Source organism: Lytechinus pictus, chromosome 6, assembly GCF_037042905.1.
Source record: "Lytechinus pictus isolate F3 Inbred chromosome 6, Lp3.0, whole genome shotgun sequence".
Classification (NCBI taxonomy): Eukaryota; Metazoa; Echinodermata; class Echinoidea; order Temnopleuroida; family Toxopneustidae; genus Lytechinus; species Lytechinus pictus.
The window spans coordinates 15,845,779-15,868,265 of NC_087250.1; the positions used below are offsets into that span (position 1 = coordinate 15,845,779).

Sequence of the window (22,487 nt, forward strand, 5' to 3'; positions counted from 1 at the left end):
TAACCGTGACATTAAGAATAATAACTACATTTATTATCATTATTATTAGTTTTATTGTAAGATTTTACCCATTGTATTTTTGTTGTCCTTTTATCGACCTAGCGCTTTGTAACTTTTGAAAAGCACTTTATAAGCAGCAAATACTGATTATTATCATCTATATAGAGCATTTTAACAAAGCATTAAAAATGCATATTTCGGTCTGTATTAATTGCCTGTGCAGTATTAGAGCGTATCCCTAAAAAGGACCAAAATCCGAGAAATTACAACGCCTACTTAGCTTGTTGCACGCGAGCAAACAGGAGGCTGAATGCCAAACATTTGTACCATTGCACAAAATACGTACCATCCAAAATGTACCGTTGCACGGCTTTAGGTGACGTCACAATATCCAAATAATGCACATAAGCGCGTGCATGCAGGGCCAAATAATGAACGATGTGCGAGAAGAGCCAATGGCTATAATACCGCACCGAGGTCCGCAGGACCGAGTGCGGTATATCCATTTGGCGTGTCGAGCACAAGTTCATTTTTTCGGTCCTCTATGCACAAGAATGCGTGTATTGTTTGTTTTATATAACCCCTCCCCCTCACCCATGTTACTGAGTTGCCCTAAATGATATATTTGATCTAAATTCTAGTTAATTCTAGATAATTCCAGAACTCGTACTACCCTGCACTCTGACGTCAGAGTGCAGGATAGTACTTTTGGTATGACGTCAGAGTGCAGGATAGTGCATTTTGGATGCAATAGTGCAATTCGCTGAATATCATGTGATCCGATTTGGACCAATCTGATTACAAAACATTCTTGGGAGTTGTATAATACGATTTAATTTATTGCGCTCAGTAAAAATGAAGGTGCAATGCGCGTATAAGCCTGCTGGCTAAATGCGCAATGCTGCCCCAAGGTCATGTGCGCTTGTGGTATTTTGCTTTTCGCTTTCAATTTTTGTGCTCCCTTGTCATAGATTACTACAGGGATAAACTCTTGTTTTTTCATATTTTCGCTAAATTCCGAGGCGTTGTACAACATAAATAGCAAATATTCTTATTTGTGCGATGGTGCGAGATTTTGCATTCGGTGAAAGAAAGAAACGCTCTATTCAACTCGGCTAACGCCTCGTTGAATAGAGTATCTTTCTTTCGCCTCGTGCAAAATCTCGCACCATCGCACTCATGCCTATTTGTATACTATTGACTATGAAACCATATTCAACAGTCTAGTGCGCATGCGTGAATACGTGAAATATACAACGCATACAACAATGAAAATAATGCAATGCGCAGCATAGAGCACAATGACACTCAATGACGTCATAATTAATTACACATATTAAAGTCGCATGTTAACAACAAAATTGATCCTAATAAAGTGATGACGCCATAAGTGATATGACTTTATCGTTCAAATTTCTCCCTCTTCGAGGGGGGGTGGGATAGATAATAATTATTATATTGGATGGCTTTATTTCATGGAATAACAGAAATATTCCAATCGTCGGGGCCAATATTCCACTCATCTGCGATTCAGGAATATTTGCCCAAACTCTTGGAATATTTCTGGTATTCAATTCTGAGCCATCCAATATAATTTATAATTATTATCATTATCATAAAATGGTTACATTTCATAAAGACTTGTTAAAATAACCATGCAACTGCACAATATCTGTAACAAATTTACTATCAACTGATCAAATTGAAGGAATTCATCAGCTTTTAACGTTTATTGCAAACTTGTTATTGTTATTATAACAAGTTTATGAGGTTGGATCCTGGTCTATGGCACAAGACTGGAATTTTGCAACATATAGGTCTCTCCATTCGAACCCCCTCCCCCCCCCCCCCCCCCCCCCCCCGCCTTCTATCTTAGAGCAAAAAGCCAGTTCGGAGTTCCATTCTGCACATGATCAGAAGAAGGTCATTTGTACTAAAGTGACATGGTGGTTTAATATTTAATGAGATAAACACCAACTTTGATGTCTTGATTATTCATGTATTCTTTTGAATTTGGTTTTTCATTAGATCCACAAAAAACAATGCGCCATTAGCGATTGGTATTTCACAGTTTGCCAAGTGTTACATTATGAATCTTATGCTATAGAGTTGTAGCAATTGCGCCCTCTTGAGTTGGAATTGACACGCCTGGAAACATGGGCTAGTTGGATTAAATGGTTGACTAAACTTTACATCCTAGACTTAGACTGTTTCTGTAGTCGTCGAGTTGGGTAACTCTACAGACAGAGGCAAACATAACACCAAGTACATTGATATAACAACATGTTAATGCATTCATAGCAGAAACGCAACAAATACCTTCATAGTGTTCAATATGTGCTATTTTAGTCACCTGGTCTACATGTATGCAATTTCTGCATCCTGCTATGTCAGGCATGATTACATACCTAATATCTCGCTTTGATATCTGCCTATCATAATGAAAGAAATGAAAGGACTCAATGGGCACTCAAATTATTTTTTGATAGGGGTGTGCCTCACAAAACCCTGAAATGGGGGTCTAAGGAACTGACCACAAGGGTAGAATACAGGGTCTTGGGAACTAAATACACACTTGGCGGTTAAAAAAACAGGGTCTACGGAACGGGATCTCAGTATCGTAAGGTACGGTGCATGTAAGCGCTGTGCATGTATACGTACCCTACCGGGCGTGGAGCTTCTAGCGGAGGAAGTTGTGAAGCCGTGCGTGCAGCTCTGGCATGCGGTGCTCGCGCTGGACAATTTTGGCAGGGCTAGGGAATTGAGATGTTTCGTAACAGGGGTCTTGCGAGCAGGGTGGGGCTGCTTCTGAATGGAACTTTTGTCATTCAGAGTATCTAGAGTACTGAAAATTAGGTCTGAAAAAGGGGGTCATCAAAGCGACATGTCCCTGTACCCCCAATACATGTGAGTGACAGCACCCCCCCCCCTGCGCATATCATCCGGGGCCTGTAACACAAAGCTTAGCAATCATCATAGAAACACTTCTCTATGATTGATTCCATTGACTACAATACACAATCAATCGCGAAAATCAATCGTAAGATTAATCGCTAACCTTTGTGTCACTGGACCCTGGAGATATTTAAGAGTAAACACTATTAAGTTGCAGCAAACTATTATTTCATGAGAAAGTCTTTTAAATCATTGTCACCATATTATCATCTATCTAGATCTGGTATATTAATGTAAGCTTTTTTTTGTGAAATCATTATCTTAGCTAAAAACCAATAATTCTGATCATCACTTACAAAGAATTCTATATGTGGAACAGTGTATTAACATTTAAAAAATACCCGACTTTGGATGTATTTCCGTGCTTATATTGCTCATTTCTCAGCAATTACAAATTTTCTTCCAAAGCTATTGGGCACATATTTTTCTTATTTATACATAGGCCTACAAATAGTTTGGTGGTAATTTCATTGGATTCTGTTCAAACTCATTTTGAGGTCGTAACCATTACTGGTATCTTTAATTTTCCCTGAAAAAATACCTGACATTTGATCAAATTCTGTGGTTATTTTGGCACATTTTTTGTATAATACACCTTTATACAAACACTTGGGTGGTAATTTTATTGGATTCTCTTCAAACTCATTGTGACATCATTACCCCCAACCAGTGGGCGCTTCATAATGCTGTTCGTAAGGTAAGAACGGCTGATGATCCTTTCATACACACTACATAATCACCAATGAAGATTTAATGGTGAATATCATTTACCACAAGAAAGGTTCACCGGTTGTTCTCAAAGTCGCCCACTGGTACTGTATTCATCTCCCGGGGGGTCCACTACCATTCACGAGTGGATACCATGCGCGACCATGGGGTCTCGAAAAGCACCCTAAACACGTAATTTCCATAATCTGAAAATGCACCCCTTAACAAGTATTGGCGTGTGAAACCCTACCCTTAACAAGTATTGGAAACAAAACGATACTCATGGCAAATATTCCCTGAAATGAACCCCTAAACAAGTACAGGAATGCTTTATTGTTACGGGTCCTTCGGTCGTCGGCTTTACCTTATTTGGTTTAGTACGACCCCACCTTCTACACCTTGGGGCAAAAAGGACATCCTTTATTAAATATTTTAATTTTGTTTTATCATCCCCGCAAATTCGACCCTAAACACGTAATTGTCCTAGCGAAATAGATACCCTTTTTTCATTATTATTGCGTTTTGACACCCTTATCACGTTACGTACGTAACGTGCCCAATCGTGAAAAAGACATCCTTTTTACGTGTTTTTTTGGTCGCGCATGGTATCCACTCGTCAATGTAAGTGGCCCCCCCGGGATTCATCTTTCATGATAGAAAGCAAGCTGACTTACAAGTGTATTAGATTGGATATGTGATGAAATATTTGTGGTCCAAGCTTGAAGAGGTCATTATGATGGATCTCCCTACAGGTATAAACAAAACAAAAATAAAGATGAAAATAGGATAAACATTCCTATTATATCCTATTTCTTATTTCCTATTATATCAAGAAGTAAATAATTTCAATTCATTTATTAACCATATAAAAATATTCAAATACAATGTAAAATAACATAATATATAAATGCATAAATGTAACAAAACATAAAACAAATAAATATACAACAAATAAATATAATTTATACATTCATGTAAAAGAAAAATCAACATATGGTAAGAGGCAACCAAAAAGATTAAAATCTTGTTAGGCAGTTGCCCCTTTACAGGTATTCAAATAATCATTAATAATCATAACGTAATCATTATATATTCATACATCAAACACAGAATCACCCACACCCAACACACATCCATGACCCATTGCACTCAAACAAAGGAGAGAGAGAGAGAAAGAGAGAAGAGTATTCAAATTCTAAGAACATTTGTATTTTCCATGATGCAATCGACTCAAAGACTTGTCTTTGGATCTGGGGGAGGAGGGTTCAATTCCCAGTCATGACATATTTTCCTTCAGCAAGGAATAAGCCTGTTCATGGTTGTAAACTGCGCACGGGTAGAAAAAGGTCGAGACAACCATGAAGGTGGCTTTCAAATCCACTGACATAGGCATTTGTGATTTGATGATTATTCATGTATTCCTTTCAAGATATTTATCACATCCAAGCTGAAGAGTAATAAATAGAGCCTTCATTAATCACTGGTATTTGACAGTAGCCTAAACAATAGTCAAATGTGCCAAAGGCAGGCAATAAAACAGATTTCCAAAATTTATCCCTGATGTACTATTCTAGTCACCTGGTCTATACAATGCCTTTTGTTCTTAGAATTTGAATACTCTACTGGTAAAGCTTCAACATCTACATTTGAAAATGATAGTGCTTATCCTAATGAAAAATCACAAAGGTCATTTGAGAAAAGTTGATCATGAGCTAACCGTGAACTGGCTTATTTACCCGCATTGTGCTGAACTCGCCCAGGACCATGCAGGGGGGTGTTTCACAAAGATTTAAGTATGACTTAGAGTCGCACTTAAAAGCCTAACTGCGTGCATTATAAAAGGCATAACCGCATTGGTCAGATCATGCAAAGAGGATGCGCACTACTGCGTACTGATCAATTAGATGGCGCGTTGTATTTCAGATACGCGTCGGCATTTAAGTGTGATTTAAGTCACACTTAAATCTTTGTGAAACACCCCCCTGGTGTGGTAAAAGGGCACCTGGTAGGAATCAATGCCTTCATTGAAATGCATGCGCTCTATAATATATATATATATATATATATATATATATATGTATGCATATCACAGCTGCCAAGTTGAAGCTGGGGGGTTATATCCAAGTCCGTTGGAAGCGCAGCGAGAAGTTGTAACCATGTGATGTGCGCTGTATTAGAACTCTTTATTGTTATTATTTTTGTTCATACATGTGGAAATTCAATTTGTTTGCACAAAACAATTTAGAATGTCTCATACACAAAAAAAGAGTACATGGTTTCATAGAATTACATACAGGGGGTACCGGTATACTATTTTAGGTATTTCAGTACACTCTCTACCATTGCTTTATTTAAAAAAGTTGCAGTATCCTTTCCTTGACATGTGCAGACCTTAGCTTCCGTAGGACGAACATTCTGCTATAAGCTTTCGGAAGCATGACCTTATATTTATTAAGGAAGTGGGCCCTTCACAGAGTGTGATGTACAGAGCATTGTAAATTGCCAATCATCTACTGCAAATCGTCCACTCACCACATGGTCTACTTCATTCAGTCTAATAATGACATTCCGTCCATCAACATTTAATGTAACAACCAATTCGTCCTATCATAACTTCGTATAATCACAATTTTTTCTATGACCATTTCGTCTAATAACTAGTTGGTCCAATATCCATTTTATTTTCATTCATTTTGCACGATTAACACTTAGTCCAATTAGAACAAATGGTATATATGGACTAAATGGCAATTGGACTAACTGGTTATTAGACAAAAAGGTGAGTGGATTGGTAATAAGACCATGATAGAGGATGAATAAATGCAAACCAGATGATAGTAGATGAGTTGGCAATTGGACAAAATGGCATTAATTAGACAAGTTGGAAATGAACCCAGAGCATCTTAATGTGTAGACATAAATGAGGAGATAATGGTGTAAGACATAACTTTCAGAGATTTTACTAAGCAAGCTTTCGACAATCTGGCCTGATGAAACTACTATCAAAATTGCATGATTACATGAATTCTATATGTTCCTCTTCTAAAATTGCAATGACACCCCCAAAGAATGATACCAGGATGATTTTCTATTAGACTCTGAGAAGAACAATATCAACTTTGTTTATATGACACCTAGATAGATCCTTGTGATTTGATTGGTTGTTTGATATCGTTCATTCAGCCCATTTAGCGATGACGTCATCAACCGTGCAATTTTGGATCTATTCATCGTGCAATTTTGGATCCATACGATTTGTCCATTGCACTCGCGCACCAAGACTGCAGCCCATGCACCATCAGTGCGCGTGTTGTAATTACGTAACAATCAACAGACCGAACTCGCACTGCATGAGCATGTTTTGCATCATGTACATTTTTAGGTGTCATATAAACCAAATTTTTTTTTTTCATTCGTGCAATGGACAGAATACTTCATTCGGTGCAAGATGAAATAATGATCCATTCAACTCGGCTACGCCTCGTTGAATGGATCATTTCATCTTTCACCTCATGAAGTATTCTGTCCATTGCACTCATAAACATTCATTATATGTATACTATATTACTTACAATATCTGTAGATGTTTTAGTTGTGACAGCGAGTTTTGAGCAATGCTTCTGATTCTATTGTTACTCAGGTTCCTGTGTACATACAAAACAATGAGAAAAACAAAAGACTAAACATCTGGGTGAAAAATAATTTATTATCACTCTAAAAATGTACATGTACTCTGAAATTAGAAATCATTTACTTTATTATTGTTACACTCTTAGTAGTAGTGATATAATTACTATTATCATTATTATTACTTTTATCATATAAGATCTACTATTATTAATATTATTATCAGCCTTATCCTGAAATAAGTCACCTCTCTTCTCGTGTGTGTGCGCTCGTTGTGTACAAAGTCAATGGGTGAGCAAAGAAGTCACCGCCGGTAACGAAATAAACGGCAGTTAATAGAACTTAGAAGGTGACTAAAACCAGGAAATGCCTTATTATCTTTATTACTATAATTATTATTAACAATATTATTACTATAATCATTATCATCATTATTGTCATCATCACTGGCGTAAATCCTTGCGTTCAAGGGAGATGATCTATTGTTCCACCCCACTCACACGTATTGCAAGGTTAGTATTAGTATACTAACCTCGCACCATGAACCGCGTTCGGCAGTGGATTTCTAACTAGTGGGTCGCGCGTGCTGGGATCCCACTTCTGGTGTCCACAACCCACGACTTCTATGGCTTGATTTTTCTGTGCGCAGCGGCATGTAATGAACCCTTGGGTGGTTCCATCCCCGCCCATCCACTTGAACAGCTTCACGTCACAGATTTACGCCCATGATTACTAAAAATATTAACTGTAATTCAGTTGGATACCTACAAGAATCTCACATGACTCTGGGCAAGTATTTTACAACTTCGTTTAGAGACCGCCTCGATCTGATTCATATCAAGTCCAATGTAAACCAGTTCAACCATGTTCTCCAGTGCATCGCCTGGTATAGACCTAAAGCTGTTGTTACTGAGACTCCTATGAAACAAACCAAAAATGAAAAAAATGCATAGCAACAATCAGCAGCTGATCAAAAAGAGGTCAGAAGGGGAAAGGGCCTAGCTTGCCTATTTGTGTTGAACACTCTATACTTTTACTTATAATTATGGAATGAAAAGCACATAAAAGTTGTCGTTACTGAGACTCCTATGAAACAAACAAAAAGAAACAAGAGTGTCGCTAAGGCGAGCACATAATACGCCCGTCTGTAACGTGGAAAATAAAGCTATTGGTCAAGCAAGAAAAGTGGAGGATGGCGACTTCACCTTTGACCTTCTGACCTCAAAATCAATAGAATTACTAGGATCTACGCTAGTATCATACACACCAAACTATATGAGCCTAGGTTATGTTCAACTAAAGTTATCGCGTTAACAAGGACTTCAGAAGGGTAAGATGAAAACATGTCACTGTGATCTTGACCTTTTGACCTCAAAATCAATAGGCTTGCTGGGATCCATGCTAGTATCATACACACCAAATTATAAGAGCCTAGGTTAAGTTAAACTGAAGTTATCACGTTTACAAGGACTGCAGAAGGGTAAGATGAAAACATGTCACTGTGACCTTGACCTTTGACCTTTTGACCTCAAAATCAAGAGGCTTCCTGGGATCCATGATAGTATCCTACATACAAAATTATATGAGCCTAGGTTAACTTAAATTGATGTTATCTCGTTTACAAGGAAAAGTTAACGGACGGACGGACACCGAGCGTGATACCATAATACGTCCCGTCGAGATGGGCGTATAAAAAGTAGGAGCTGATCAAAGGAGCGCAGAAGGGGAGGGCCATGCATGCCCATAGCATACAAACCTCGTTGTTAGCGTGAGAGGGCCATGCTTAGCTTACCTATTTTTCTATACTCTTATACGTTTAATTATGGAGTGACAAGGACAAAAGAGTTGTTACTGAGACTCCTATGAAACAAACAAAAATGAAAAAACCAGGAGCTCAAGAAATGAGCGCAGAAGGGGAGGGGGCCAGGCTTGCCCTATTTTTTTAAAAACATTTTATACTTTTACTTATAATTATGGAATGAAAAGCACCTAAAAGTTGTCGTTACTCTGACTCCTATATACATAAAATGGGGGGAAAATATCAGCAAATGAGCAGAAAATAACTGAAATTAGCAAACTTGACCGTCTATATCGATTGAATGTTCTATGATTTTAACAAGCACCAAAAGTTGTTTCTGAGACTCCTATGAAACAAAAAAAAAACCTAAAAACAGAGCAAAAGAAAACAATGGCTGGATTGAAAGAGTGTAGAATTAGAGGAGGGGCTTGGCCTATTTTTTTTTCAAACGTATCGTACTTTTAAATTATGGAATAACAAGCACCAAAAAGCTGTTTTATGACAATAAGCCTGTTCACGGTTGTAAACTGCGCACAAGCAGAAAAAGGTCATTTGAGATAAACCATGAAGGTGGCTTTCAAATTCACTGACATAGGCATTTGTGATTTAATGATTATTCATGTATTCCTTTCAGAATATTCATTTTATCACATCCAAGCTGAAGAGTAATAAATAGAGCCTTCATAATCACTGGTATTTGACAGTAGCCTAAACAATAGTCAAATGTGCCAAAGGCAGACAATAGAACAGATTTCCAAACTTTATCCCTGATGTACTATTCTAGTCACCTGGTCTATACAATGCCTTTTGTTTTTAGAATTTGAATACTCTACCGGTAAAGCTTACGCAACATCTACATTTGAAAATGATAGTGCTTATCCTAATGAAAAATCACAAAGGTCATTTGAGAAAAGTTGATCATGAGCTAACCGTGAACTGGCTTATTATTCACTGCGTATCTCCAACCCCCTACCCCACCTCTCATCAATTTAAAGGACAAGCCCACCCCCACAAAAAGTTGATTTGAAAAAACAAGCATAATGCTGACAATTTCATCAAAAACGGATGTAAAATAAGAAAGTTATGACATTCTTTAAGTTCACTCAATTTCTCAAAACAGTTATATGCACATCCTGATTGGTATGCAAATGAGGGGACAGATGATATCACTCACACACAATTTCTTTTGTATTTCATTATATGAAATATGACTTTTTTTTTCTCCCCATGGTCATGTGAAAGTTTTATTCCTCCCTGAACATGTAAAAGTACTATATGGTTCAGTCAAGTTGGTCATTATTGTCAAATCTGTAAAAATTGAAGTAATATTGCATAATTCAAAAAATAAAAAACAAAATAAATGAGTAATGGACATCATCAATTGCCTCATTTGCATGTCACTGAGTTGTGCATATCACTGTTTTGTGAAAAATAGGCGAAAATTTAAAATATCATAACTTTCTTATTTTACATCAGATTTTGATGAAATTTTCAGCATTAAGCTAGTTTGATTTTTCTCTATTGATTCATATCAACATTTTTCTGGGGTGGATTTGACCTTAAAGAATTCCTAGTCCCGGTGAGACAACAACAAAAATTAATTGATGGTGACAATTTTGTAATGACAGTGATCAATAATTATTTCAGTGATGAGGAATGATAAATAGCTATAAGCTACAAAATGGTTTGGTGAATTCCCCTTATAATCAAATTTATCAATATTCTAATGTTAAGGGTGGGAAGAGCAAATTAATATTGGCTTTACTGTTCCTTGATGTATAGGTGGCAATAACATGTGGGAAATATAAATGTTTCCCTTTATGCCTGTATTTTCATTTGCACTGCACTGGAAATAAATAATAACAATAATAATATTCAACAACCATTGCTGGATAATTCCAAGTAACAATTATTACCATTTAATCCTTGCATAGCGCATATCTCACGCGACAGAATATAAGAAAGAAAGGTAGAGATTGATAAATCAAGAAATAAATTGTTTAGAATTAGAATAATTGAATAAATAAACAGAGAAAATTGTCAAAGAAGTTGGACAGAGGGGTGGAATCTACACGTGACATGAATTAACATCAAAATATAAATGAATTGGGCTGTCATGAGGAATAGCGGAAAGAGAATACTCACAAAAGCTCAATCGATGTTCCCCAGAAAAACTTTCTCGGTAAGATGGTCAATGAATTGCTATTTAGGTTTCTAGAATTTAAAAAAAATACAAAATTTGGGGCATTTAATATCATTCTTATTTATCAGTATAGTCAAGGCATTAGAGTAAAGCAATATGACATTTGGGAACAGGTTTCAATTTGCGATGTTAGTAACATTGAAGGCACCCCATATTTTCACAATGTAAATGCAAGAGCAAGCAGCACAAAAACCACATGCTTGTCGCACATTGTGAATACCAGGCCCGGTTGCCATTTTTCATTGTCCATTACAAGCTAAATTACGCTCCCATAAATAATTAATAAACTTGGCTAATATTTTACATGTCTTTGATTAACACCTTGAGGGTGCTGCTTTGCCCTTATTACAGTCACTCCTGTGCATACTTTGTGACAGTGGCAGATCGGGGGGGGGGGGGGCAAATCTGGACTACCCTTGGCCCTCCCCCCCCCCCTTGAGAGGCACAAAACATATCTTTTAGTGAAATATGCAGGGATGCCACTAGGTGTCCTCCAAAAATACTGAAACTTATCGCGGGCCGGGATGCGGGGATAGTGTCCAAGAATTTTTTTTTTTGGGGGGGTCCACCTTTAATTTTGGGATGGACACATGTCACAGGTAAAAAATTGGACAAGCAAAAAAAAAAAAAAAAAAAAAAAAAATGGAGGTGGGGGGTCCGCCCCCACCTTAAATTTAGGGGAGGGGGGAGGACCAAGTGGCTTCTTACCTTGTTGTGATCGATGACTTTGAAGTCAATTAGGTTTGAAAAACTGACGGTAGTTAGTTGTGTGTTTCTCATAGAACGCTAGACCAAAAGCTTCAGTCTCTGTATTTTGGTTGTTCAGCTGAACCGAGTTAGCTCCACTCACCAATACATAGACTGAAGAGTTGTTGGCCCGTACATAAAGACAACGTATCAGCTCACCCAGGGCTAGCTGATACGTAACCCAAGGAGCTCCGGCCCGCTTTCCGGGCCGGAGCTCCCTGGGTTCCGTATCAGCATGCAGCAGTAACGTTAGATCTAACATTCGGCGGAAACCCGATTTTCGGATCGTTTTTGGTACATAAAATGTCACATTATAAAAAAATAATCACATCCAAACTTACGAAAAAATATATAAAATTCAGAAACATCGTACCTTACACCGTAGTTACCGCTAATTCCTTTCAAATGATGATCAAAACTTAGTCATCCTCGAATCCTTCGTTGGACATCGTAAGTTGCCATCTTGGATGACGTCATCATATTTACAGACGTATTTACCAGTCGCTATTATACCGCGATTCGTGCCGCTACTTTGCGCTTGTGTATGTGCGTGCGTTCGGAACTTGTCGCTCGCATTGATTGGCCAGGATATCGATAATTCTAATCAGAAAGCCTTGATAAAAGCATAACTCAATGAACGTAGTAGGCAGTGCGCGCGTTTATAAATTATGTACTGTATAAAAGCAAATATCTCGGGGAAACATCTCTCACTCGGTCGATCGACATGCATCGCAATCGGGAGAGATAGGGGGGAAAAAGGAGGACTTTCCCGTTTTTTTAATACACAGAAAACAGGAAAAGTCGGAAATACGGAAATAAGACAGATAGCAGGAAAAAAGCCGGAATTCCGTATAAATACGGAAAAGTGGCATCCCTGAATATGTCATGCATGGGCAAGTGAGGACCTTTTTTTTCCTTGTCAAATTGTTCATGGATCAAAATGACATCGATTTGGATCCACCCATAATTTGTAATATGTACCATTCAAGAAATCAATTGAGCAATGGCCTTTAAATGTTCAAAAACGAATCCAGCCCATGCCATGGTAGTTTGAATACAAAGCTTTAAAAAAAGTGAGCTTCAGTTGATGTAATGCCATTCATTAACAATAATGCACTCATCAACTACTTGTGCAATACAATTCATGCAAATGGACATAACTCGGGAATATATCTCCAGTATCCCGTGACACAATAATTACTCACAGATTTTTCAGACTCGGAGGGAAAGCTGCAAATGGTTCTGTTGGAGTGTACACAAGGTGATTTCTTGAAAAGTCACTGAAATAAAAGCAAAATTATTTAGAGTAATCTTTGATGAGCTTTAAATCCTCAAATTGGCATCATTGATATATTATGTCTTATGTGGAGGAACAGTGGCCGAGAGGTCCAAGGCCCCTGACTAGACACATGGAAGTCTGGGTTCCGATCCCTGGCCACACCACCTATGCCTGTGAGCAAGGTATTTAAAGGTCAAGTCCAGCCCAGAAAAATGTTGGTTTGAATAAACAGAGACATTTTAAAGTTTTGCTTATTTTCTCAAAACAGTTATATGCACTAATCAGTGACATGCAAATGAGAGAGTCAATGATGTCCATCACTCACTATTTCTTTTGTTTTTTATTGCTTGAATTATACAATATTTCAATTTTTACAGATTTGGCAATAAGGACCAACTTGACTGAACCATAACATGTTAAAACAATGGTAATACCACATGTTCAGGGAGGAATAAAACTTTGTTTCACAGGACAACAGGGAGAAAATTGGAATATTCCATATTTCATATAATAAACTACAAAATAAATAGTGAGTGATTGATGTCATCAGTCCCCTCATTTGCATACTGACCAGGATGTGAATATAACTGTTTTGTGAAATTCAGCGAAACTTTAAAATTTCATAACTTTCTTATTTTATATCCAATTTTGATGAAATTTTCAGTGCTATGCTTGTTAGATTTTTCTCTTTTTGTTGAGGTGGACTTGTCCTTTAATAATGCATTACTGTAAAGCTCTTAGAGACTACTGATGAAGTGTTATTACCCAACAGTGCTCTTTTATCCAACATTAAAATAAATGGAAATGCATTCTTGGTAAATATGTGTGCCCTTGTTTAAAAAGGATCGTCTCTATCGTTAGGCAAAAGAACAGAGTCAAGAATAGGTGGAGATTTATTTCGATAAATGCGAACAAGATTAAAACTTGACAATTCTAGTAATAACAGAAGTTTTGGTATTTCCAAAAAATATCAACTTTTTTACCTACACCCCTTTTTAATGAGAGTGCCCCACCCCTTTTTATTACACCTCTTTGTAATGACAGTGACTACAAAGGTTATACAAAAATTATTTCTTTTACTTTAAGCCTACATGTAATGACAGTGCCCCTGCCTTCCCCCCCCCCCCCCACACACACACAAATAATACAAATATTATTACTTTTACTTTGTACACTGCCTTGTTACAGTGCCTTCCCCCTTTGGACTTATGCCTCCTTGTAATGAAAATGCCCCCCCCCCCCCGGATCAAACAGTGATAACATTCACTTACGCCTCTATCAGTTCAGTGCAGGCAGTTACTGGTGGAATCTTGGTTATGTCACTATTGTGTATGATTCTATGCAATGAAAAACGGGGAAATAGAATACATGTAAGCATTCTGATATTTATATAAGTGCAATTATGTTTTTACAAAAAAATAGACGGCACAAACTATATATATAAAAAAACACCAGTCACTTTACACCATTAAAATTGGTGGGTTATTCTCACAAAACCTGAAAGTACCTTTGGTGTTATCAACTCTATGGTGTAATTCTAACACCTTATAATGTGATCCTATAGGGAAAACAAATGGTGTCAGTTTTATAACACCCCATTTTTGCACATTTTAACACATGGATAAACACTCCAATATTACCTTTGGAACACCTCTAACGGTGCAAAACATTTTTACTTTTTCAGAAAGAACATTGCCAAGCGAAGTTGCACCATTAAGTGCACTTTTCTATAATTGCAATATTACTAAAAACTGAAAATGAGGTAACAAGAAATTGGCGAAACAGCTGGGCCATTATTCTAAAAATGTGCTAATAGGCTAATTCTGTGATTTTGTAGGAAAATTAATTTGGTACAGTATTTGTTATTTTTTCTTTGCAAGAGTATAACAGGATAAAAAAGCCTTTCAAATATTACAGCGAATAACTACGTAAAGGTTTTCCTTTTTACTTGAAACAAATAGACCTTAAGCATAAGACGTCATAATCTCATAACACTCTCCCTCAGAGGATAGGAATACGCATGAAGAGAGCTATCATATATGCGCCAACTGCAGTTCACCAATGCATGCACGGCAATGGCTTAAGCCTCTAAGAAGGCTGTCCGATGATGTAAATGCATAAGGTATCGATTAAGCCTCTAAGAGGACTGCCCGATGATGTAAATGCATAAGGTATGGCATAGGTCTATGAGATGGCGGCCTGATGACGTAAATGCATAAGGTATGGCTTAAGCCTCTAAGAAGGCTGCCCGATGATGTAAATGCATAATGTATCGCTTAAGCCTCTAAGAAGGCTGCCCGATGATGTAAATGCATAAGGTATTGCTTAAGCCTCTAAGAGGACTGCCTGAAGATGTAGTATGGCTTAAGCCTATAAGATGGAGACTGATGATGTAAATGCATAAGGTATGGCTTAAGCCTATAAGATGGCTGCCAGATGATGTAAATGCATAAGGTATGACATACATGTAGGTCTATAAGATGGCGGCCTGATGACGTAAATGCATAACGTATGGCTTAAGCCTATGAGATGGCGGCCTGATGATGTAAATTCATAAGGAATTGCTTAAGACTGTAAGAAAGCAGCCTGATGACGTAAATGCATAAAGTATGGCATAAGCCTATAAGATGGCGGCCTGATGACGTAAATGCATAAAGTATGGCTCGAGCCTATAAGGTGGCGGCCTGATGGCGTAAATGCATAACATATGGCTTAAGCCTATAAGATGGAATCTGATGATGTAAATGCATAAGGTATGGCTTAAGCCTATAAGATGGCTGCCAGATGATGTAAATGCATAATGTATCGCCTAAGCCTCTATAAGTGGACTGCCCGATGATGTAAATGCATAAGGTATTGCTTAAGCCTCCCAGGCCCCCCCCCCCTTGAGATCTCGGCTGATGAATGTAAATGCATAAGGTATCGCTTAAGCCTCTAAAGAGGACTGCCCGATGATGTAAATTCATAAGGTATTGCTTAAGCCTCCCAGGCCCCCCCCCCCCTTGAGATCTCGGCTGATGAATGTAAATGCATAAGGTATCGCTTAAGCCTCTAAAGAGGACTGCCCGATGATGTAAATTCATAAGGAATGGCGTAGGCCTATTAACGATGGCTGCCTGATGAAGTAAATACATAAGGTATGGCTTAAGCCTATAAGATGGAGTCTGATGATGCTAATGCATAAGGTATAGCTTAGGCCTATAAGATGGCTGCCCGATGACGTTAATGCATAAGGTATGGCTTAAGCCTATAAAATCACTGCCTGATGACATAAATGCATAAGGTATGGTTTAGGCCTATTAACGATGGCGGCCTGGTGGCGTAAACACATAATGTATGCTGCCCAACTTTGGCAAAGGGAAGCAAGTGACACATCAGTCAAATTTGAGTTATCGTTGTTTCTGAAACACCCTTTACATATGTTGCATGTTCTGGCAAAATTTGGGGAAGAAATGATCGTTCTATGGAAAGATATTAAAGAAAATATGCTGTTAAATTGCATTGATTCCTATGTAAATGATGAACACACATTGCTCATTTACAACAAATACTTTTGTAAATTGCTTAATTCCTTTTGCCAAAGTACGGCAGTATGGCTTTTAAGCCTATAAGATGGCAGCTTGACGTATATGCATAAGGTATATCTTCAGCCTCCAAGAAGGCTGCCCAATGGTGTAAATGCATAAGGTATGGCTTAAGCCTATAAGATGGCAGCCTGAAGTAAATGCATAAGGTATATCTTCAGCCTCCAAGAGGGCTGCCCGATGGTGTAAATGCATAAGGTATGGCTTAAGCCTATAAGATGGCAGCCTGACGTAAATGCATTTATAAGGTATATCTTCAGCCTCCAAGAGGGCTGCCCGATGGTGTAAATGCATAAGGTATGGCTTAAGCCTATAAGATGGCAGCCTGACGTAAATGCATAAGGTATATCTTCAGCCTCCAAGAGGGCTGCCCGATGGTGTAAATGCATAAGGTATGGCTTAAGCCTATAAGATGGCAGCCTGACGTAAATGCATAAGGTATGGCTTAAGCCTAGAAGATGGCGGACAATTAACGTAAAAGAACAAGGTCCACAGATGAAATTTCCATACTTACAATCGTTCTAAGGACCCACATGACTTAAACGTGTCCGGATCAATAGGTTCCAATGGGGATGAATATATTTCTCTAGATAAAACAGAAAGCAAATTATTACATTAATGGCCACCATGATCAGTCTACAAGTACAACCAGACGCGTGCACTCGTTAAGGGTATCAAAACCACTAATTAAAAAAAGATGGTTTTAAATATGACTGGTAAATCGCAGGGTCAAATACAAATAGGTTATGTTTTTTTCCAAAGCTTTTTTTTTTAAGACTTATAGCCAAACGTGTTTAGGGTACCGTATGTTTTTTCCCTCTGGGCTTTTTAAATTATTACCTGATAAATTTTGGATGAGACTTATTTACAGTGTTTAGATTGTATTTCTTATTGATATATTAACTCTTACTGTATGGGGGGGGGAGGGGCATGCAGGACCCATGAATGTAGTTTTGTTAGCAAGTAGACGAAACTTGTTTAAGGGTCATATTCTGGTGACAACTTGTTTAGGGGGTCATTTTGCTCACAGAGAAAACTCGTGTAGGGGGTGTTTTGAAATAAGTTGGTCACTCATGTATACAGCAATACATTTGACTGCCACCCCCTCTCGAACCCCCCCATGATTTTTTATGACAATCAGATCGTTAGATTGCTGTTTGTTCAATGTTTTACTCCTCTCATCAATTGAAAGGTTTTATTCCAAACTCTGGGGAGCGTTTCATCAACATTATAATTAGTGGTTTTGATACCCTTAACGAGTGCACGCGTCCAAAATTGAAAAAAAAACTTTAAACCCGTTTTGTGTCATGCATGTGTACAGCAACAGGGGCCGCAGAAGCGGGGGGGGGGGCTGGGGGCTTCAGCCCCCCCCCCCCCACTTTTTTCCAAAACCATGTACAAAAAAAGGTAAAAATTACCATATGATTGTGATTTTTTGCATGTTCAGCCCCCCCCCCCCCCCCCACTTTTGGCTTAGCCTGGCCCCCACTTTGAAAACCATTCCGCGGCCCCCGAGCAATATATTTGTCCCCGCCTGGTAAGTAATATCCTTGAGCATGATGACTCATAGGTATAAAAGTGAATTAAATTTGGAAATGGAATTTCCTTGAGAACTATTGGCTTGCAATCATTTAATAGATTTAGAATAAAAAGTGCAGTACCATAGTTCATAAGTTTAATAAAACACTAAAAAATATTTCAAATTAAATGAAAGATTATTTCAGTTTTTTGTACATGTATATAATTTCAAAGTTATTAAAATTAGATTTTGATTGTTTGTCTGTTCACCTTTTGAAATTGCATTTATTTATGCAATTTCATGCTTAAAATATTCTATGTTTAATGAATTTCTCTTCCCCATACTTATAAATGATCGAATCAATTGCAACTCCGAGTCTTAGTAAGACGGGCCAAAGTCTAGTTTATTTCATTTTTGTATACTTTTGTTGCTTTACATACACTGTAAATTTTGTAGTATTAAAAGAATAGTCTATATGCAATCAATCGTTAATACGTACATTTCAGAGCTGTTAGCTGGAAATGAATCAGAAGAAATCATGTTGAAGTTCTTTCTGACGATATTCCTGTTAAAAAATGAACATGTTAGAAAGAAAAAAAATAAGAATTCTACCCCTACTTTTACAATTTTGAAAAAGCAAAATAAACATTTAATCATTCGATCGTAAATGGCAAGCATAAATAATTATATATTGCACATTTGACTTGTGTGTCAAAGATTATTGTTGCACCCTGACACAGAACAAGCTTCATGATATTACAAAATAATAGGCGAAAACGATTCAATTCCACGATCCACTTCCAGCAACAGCCGGTAGACGAGGGGGCCGATTGCACGAAAGGGTCTTTGCAAGAACCGTCTTTCGTTTCGCCCATTTATTATGATGCGCCATGTGAAACGCATTTTAAATAAATTACCTGCAAACATTTGTTATTCATCCGTTAAAGTAAACAAAATCTTTGTTTATAAAATGATATGATATATCACGAAATGTATACAAATTGATTTAATGCTAGTTAACAAATTTTTTTGGTTTATCATACATTTCATATCCTGCATAGTGCATACAGCGCATCATAAAAGATGGACGACACTGTGCGAAAGACGGTCCTTGGAAAGACCCTTTCGTGCAATCGGCGCGCCCATGGTAGATTCTATATTTGCCTACCGCCTTTACCGGTCATGCCGGTCATCCGGTAATTGCTAAATGCTGGGATGTTATATTATAACCTCGTTCGTAGGATGAGTGGGGATTTCCTACTCGTCCTATACTTAATCCTTCCACGTGCCGATACGTTTTGTTTACACCTGACATCTCTCAAGCTGTCGAAGGGTTTTGCAGGTGAGAAACCCATTTGCCCACGACTCTTCATACTAGGATTCGAATGCTGAAACTACCCTGTGACCTCACTACTCGTCGACCTTCCATCCGATCACCATATGCAGCACCACCATGTCTTTGACTGACCGCCAGGAATTTTTAAAAGGCCGCGGCGGGTCCAAGCATTTAAATTGCCCCTACTACCAACACTCCGGCCGCCTACCCTAAAACCACTGAGCTATATCAGTGCCTAAAACCAATTGTTCGCGCACGGCGCAAGCTACGTAGCGTAGGCCCATGGCCTGGGTGTCGATTCGGGGGGAGGGGGTAGGGGCGGGTATATGACCCGCCGGCAAAAAAATTAATGTAGGGCCTATGTCAACTAGAGCCATGCAGCCATAGGATAGTGAATCTAGTCTCATCAATTCACACTCTGCATAATGCACTATATGCGAATTGCGAAAACCAATGCATGCAGATCATGAGAAATAGATCATTTTAATGTTTCTGCTTTTTATATAGATGACTTTTTTTTTCTTCCCCGCCAAGCGACCGAGTGCATGGGGTGCACCCCCTTTTCAAGTATTTACCACCCTCTTGAATATCACTTAATTTTCGTTCGTTTTTTTAATTCTGGTTTATGATGTAAAATTTAAGTGGAGCAGAATAAAGGTTTTAAAAAAAATGGCTCATATACTTACACGATAGTTTTGGTACACTCTGTGACGTTCTCACGAATGCATTTGCAACCAATGCAAGTACTTCCAGTGTATTTATCATTGTCTAGCCAATAACCACCCTCCTCTGGTCTGGCTTCTCGATGGGTCCAGAACCCCTCCCACTCCTCGTCTACAATAAAGACGATTTATTGACATAAACACAAAATTAATTCAATATTTTATGTCATGCCAATCATTTCAATAATTTTACACAATAGAGTTAGCATATGTACATGAAATCGGAGAATTAAAGGTAAGGAGACAAGAGTGCACTGTGTCCACACCAGACAACATCAGTTTCGTTTTGTTCTAACACCAGATAGGTGTTTATACAACACCAATTAGTATCAAAACAGCATCGGTTTGATTCCAAACTGGTATTACTTCTCTGGTGTGGACATATATAGATTCCGTGCTGGTGTTAATCAACACCAGAGTTTTTGCAGTGTGGTGCTTAAAAGTTAGCGGAACACACCATAAAAATAATGCACTCCTTCATTCTGTGTGTATGTAAATAACAACAACTCTACAATATCCGGCGAGCCTTGAGAAACAGTCATTGAATGTAATAATTTATCACCTGCTGACTTCACAATCAAATACAGAAAAGATGGCAGAACTTGAAGACTTTTAAATGTGTTCATTTTCTGATGGGGTTCGCTAACTTCTTATTAGCACACTGTAATCATGGGAATTGCATAGGGACCATAACAGAGCTAAAAAAAGGAAGGAAAATACATTGCACTAATTACAAAATGAAAAAGTCAACAAATATACAAGAAAAAATTAGAGGAGAAACAGTGACGTGTAAACAATATATTTTAAAAGGCAGTTATTCAATCAAAATCATGAAAATTCAAAAGATGAGGCTCGAATTGCTTTTTATCATTTTTTTTAAACAGAGATGTTCCTTAGCAGTAGTAGTAGTAGTAGCAGTAGTAGAAGAAGAAAAAGAAGAAGAAGAAAGGGAGGAGAAGGAGAAGAAGTTTTAGTAGTAGTAGCAGCAGAAGTAGTTAGTAGTAGTACATGTAGTAGAAGTAGTAGAAGCTTGTAGTTGTAGTACAATAGTAGTAGTAGTAGTAGTAGTAGTAGTAGTAGTAGTAGTAGTAGTAGTAGTATTAGTAGTAGTAGTAGTAGTCGTAGTAGTAGTAGTAGTAGTAGTAGTAGTAGTAGTAGTAGTAGTAGTATATAGTAGTAGTAGTAGCAGTAGTAGTAGTAGTAGTAGTAGTAGTAGTAGTAGTAGTAGTAGTAGTAGTTCCTTAGATATGTTATTAATCACTCCAAACAGTGGGGTCTATAAAATAATGTGAAATATTTCCAAAGTATGTTCTTATCTTGAGTAAATGAAATTTTGTGGCACTGATGTTATATTCATGAGATAATAGCTTTCGTTTATTGGATTTCTACTCCATCATCTAAAATTGCTGCTGTTTTTTTTTAAGAGTGTGTTACAATATGCAGCATATGTCCGATGTATTTTTTTTCTGACACCTTATTTTCAGTTTCCCCATTACTTAATTTTTCTTCATTCTTCTCATAATAATACTTATAATTATAGTTATCATTATTATCATTATTATTATTATTATCATCATCATTATCATTACTATTATCATTATTATTGTTTTTTTAATTATTATTATTATTAATACAATCACGATAATAATAATATGCTGAAGCATCCTCCAAAAAGATTGCTTGGGGTGCTACGTGTATAATTCTCCATAGGCAGTCCCCCCCCCCCCCTGTATTTTGGAAGATGTGTAAGAATCGAAAAATGTTACCAAAATGGTCTTCGTTTGTAGTGAAATCTTCTTTTTTTTCTTCCTTTTTTTTTCAGTGCTTTTCAAGTTTCTTGGGACCAATATAATCTCCATTTTGTAATTAGTGAAAACCCCAAATTTTTCTCTTTTTTTGCTTTACATATCAGCACCCCCCGTAAAAAAAAATCATTCACAGGGCCCTGCTGTGTTATGGGGAGAGCAGGGCGAGTGATTCTCCCCTTTGTTGTGACTGGATGGAAGATT

The 22,487-nt window shown here is 37.6% G+C and overlaps 1 protein-coding gene across 1 annotated transcript in view; it reads right to left on the reverse strand.

Annotated features, from left to right (window-relative positions):
* Positions 1 to 19,986, reverse strand: part of LOC129263252 (slit homolog 1 protein-like) — a 72,734-nt gene extending 52,748 nt beyond the window's left edge. Inside the window, exons 1-9 of the mRNA XM_064100430.1 lie at positions 19,589 to 19,986; positions 18,920 to 18,985; positions 17,416 to 17,487; positions 14,589 to 14,654; positions 13,244 to 13,318; positions 11,234 to 11,302; positions 8,059 to 8,208; positions 7,236 to 7,307; positions 4,338 to 4,409 (exon numbers count right to left, since the gene is read on the reverse strand). Of these exons, the coding sequence (XP_063956500.1) occupies positions 4,338 to 4,409; positions 7,236 to 7,307; positions 8,059 to 8,208; positions 11,234 to 11,302; positions 13,244 to 13,318; positions 14,589 to 14,654; positions 17,416 to 17,487; positions 18,920 to 18,960 (617 nt within the window). The 5' untranslated portion in view covers positions 18,961 to 18,985; positions 19,589 to 19,986. The remainder of the gene's footprint in view (positions 1 to 4,337; positions 4,410 to 7,235; positions 7,308 to 8,058; positions 8,209 to 11,233; positions 11,303 to 13,243; positions 13,319 to 14,588; positions 14,655 to 17,415; positions 17,488 to 18,919; positions 18,986 to 19,588) is intronic.
* Positions 19,987 to 22,487: the final 2,501 nt, after the last annotated feature.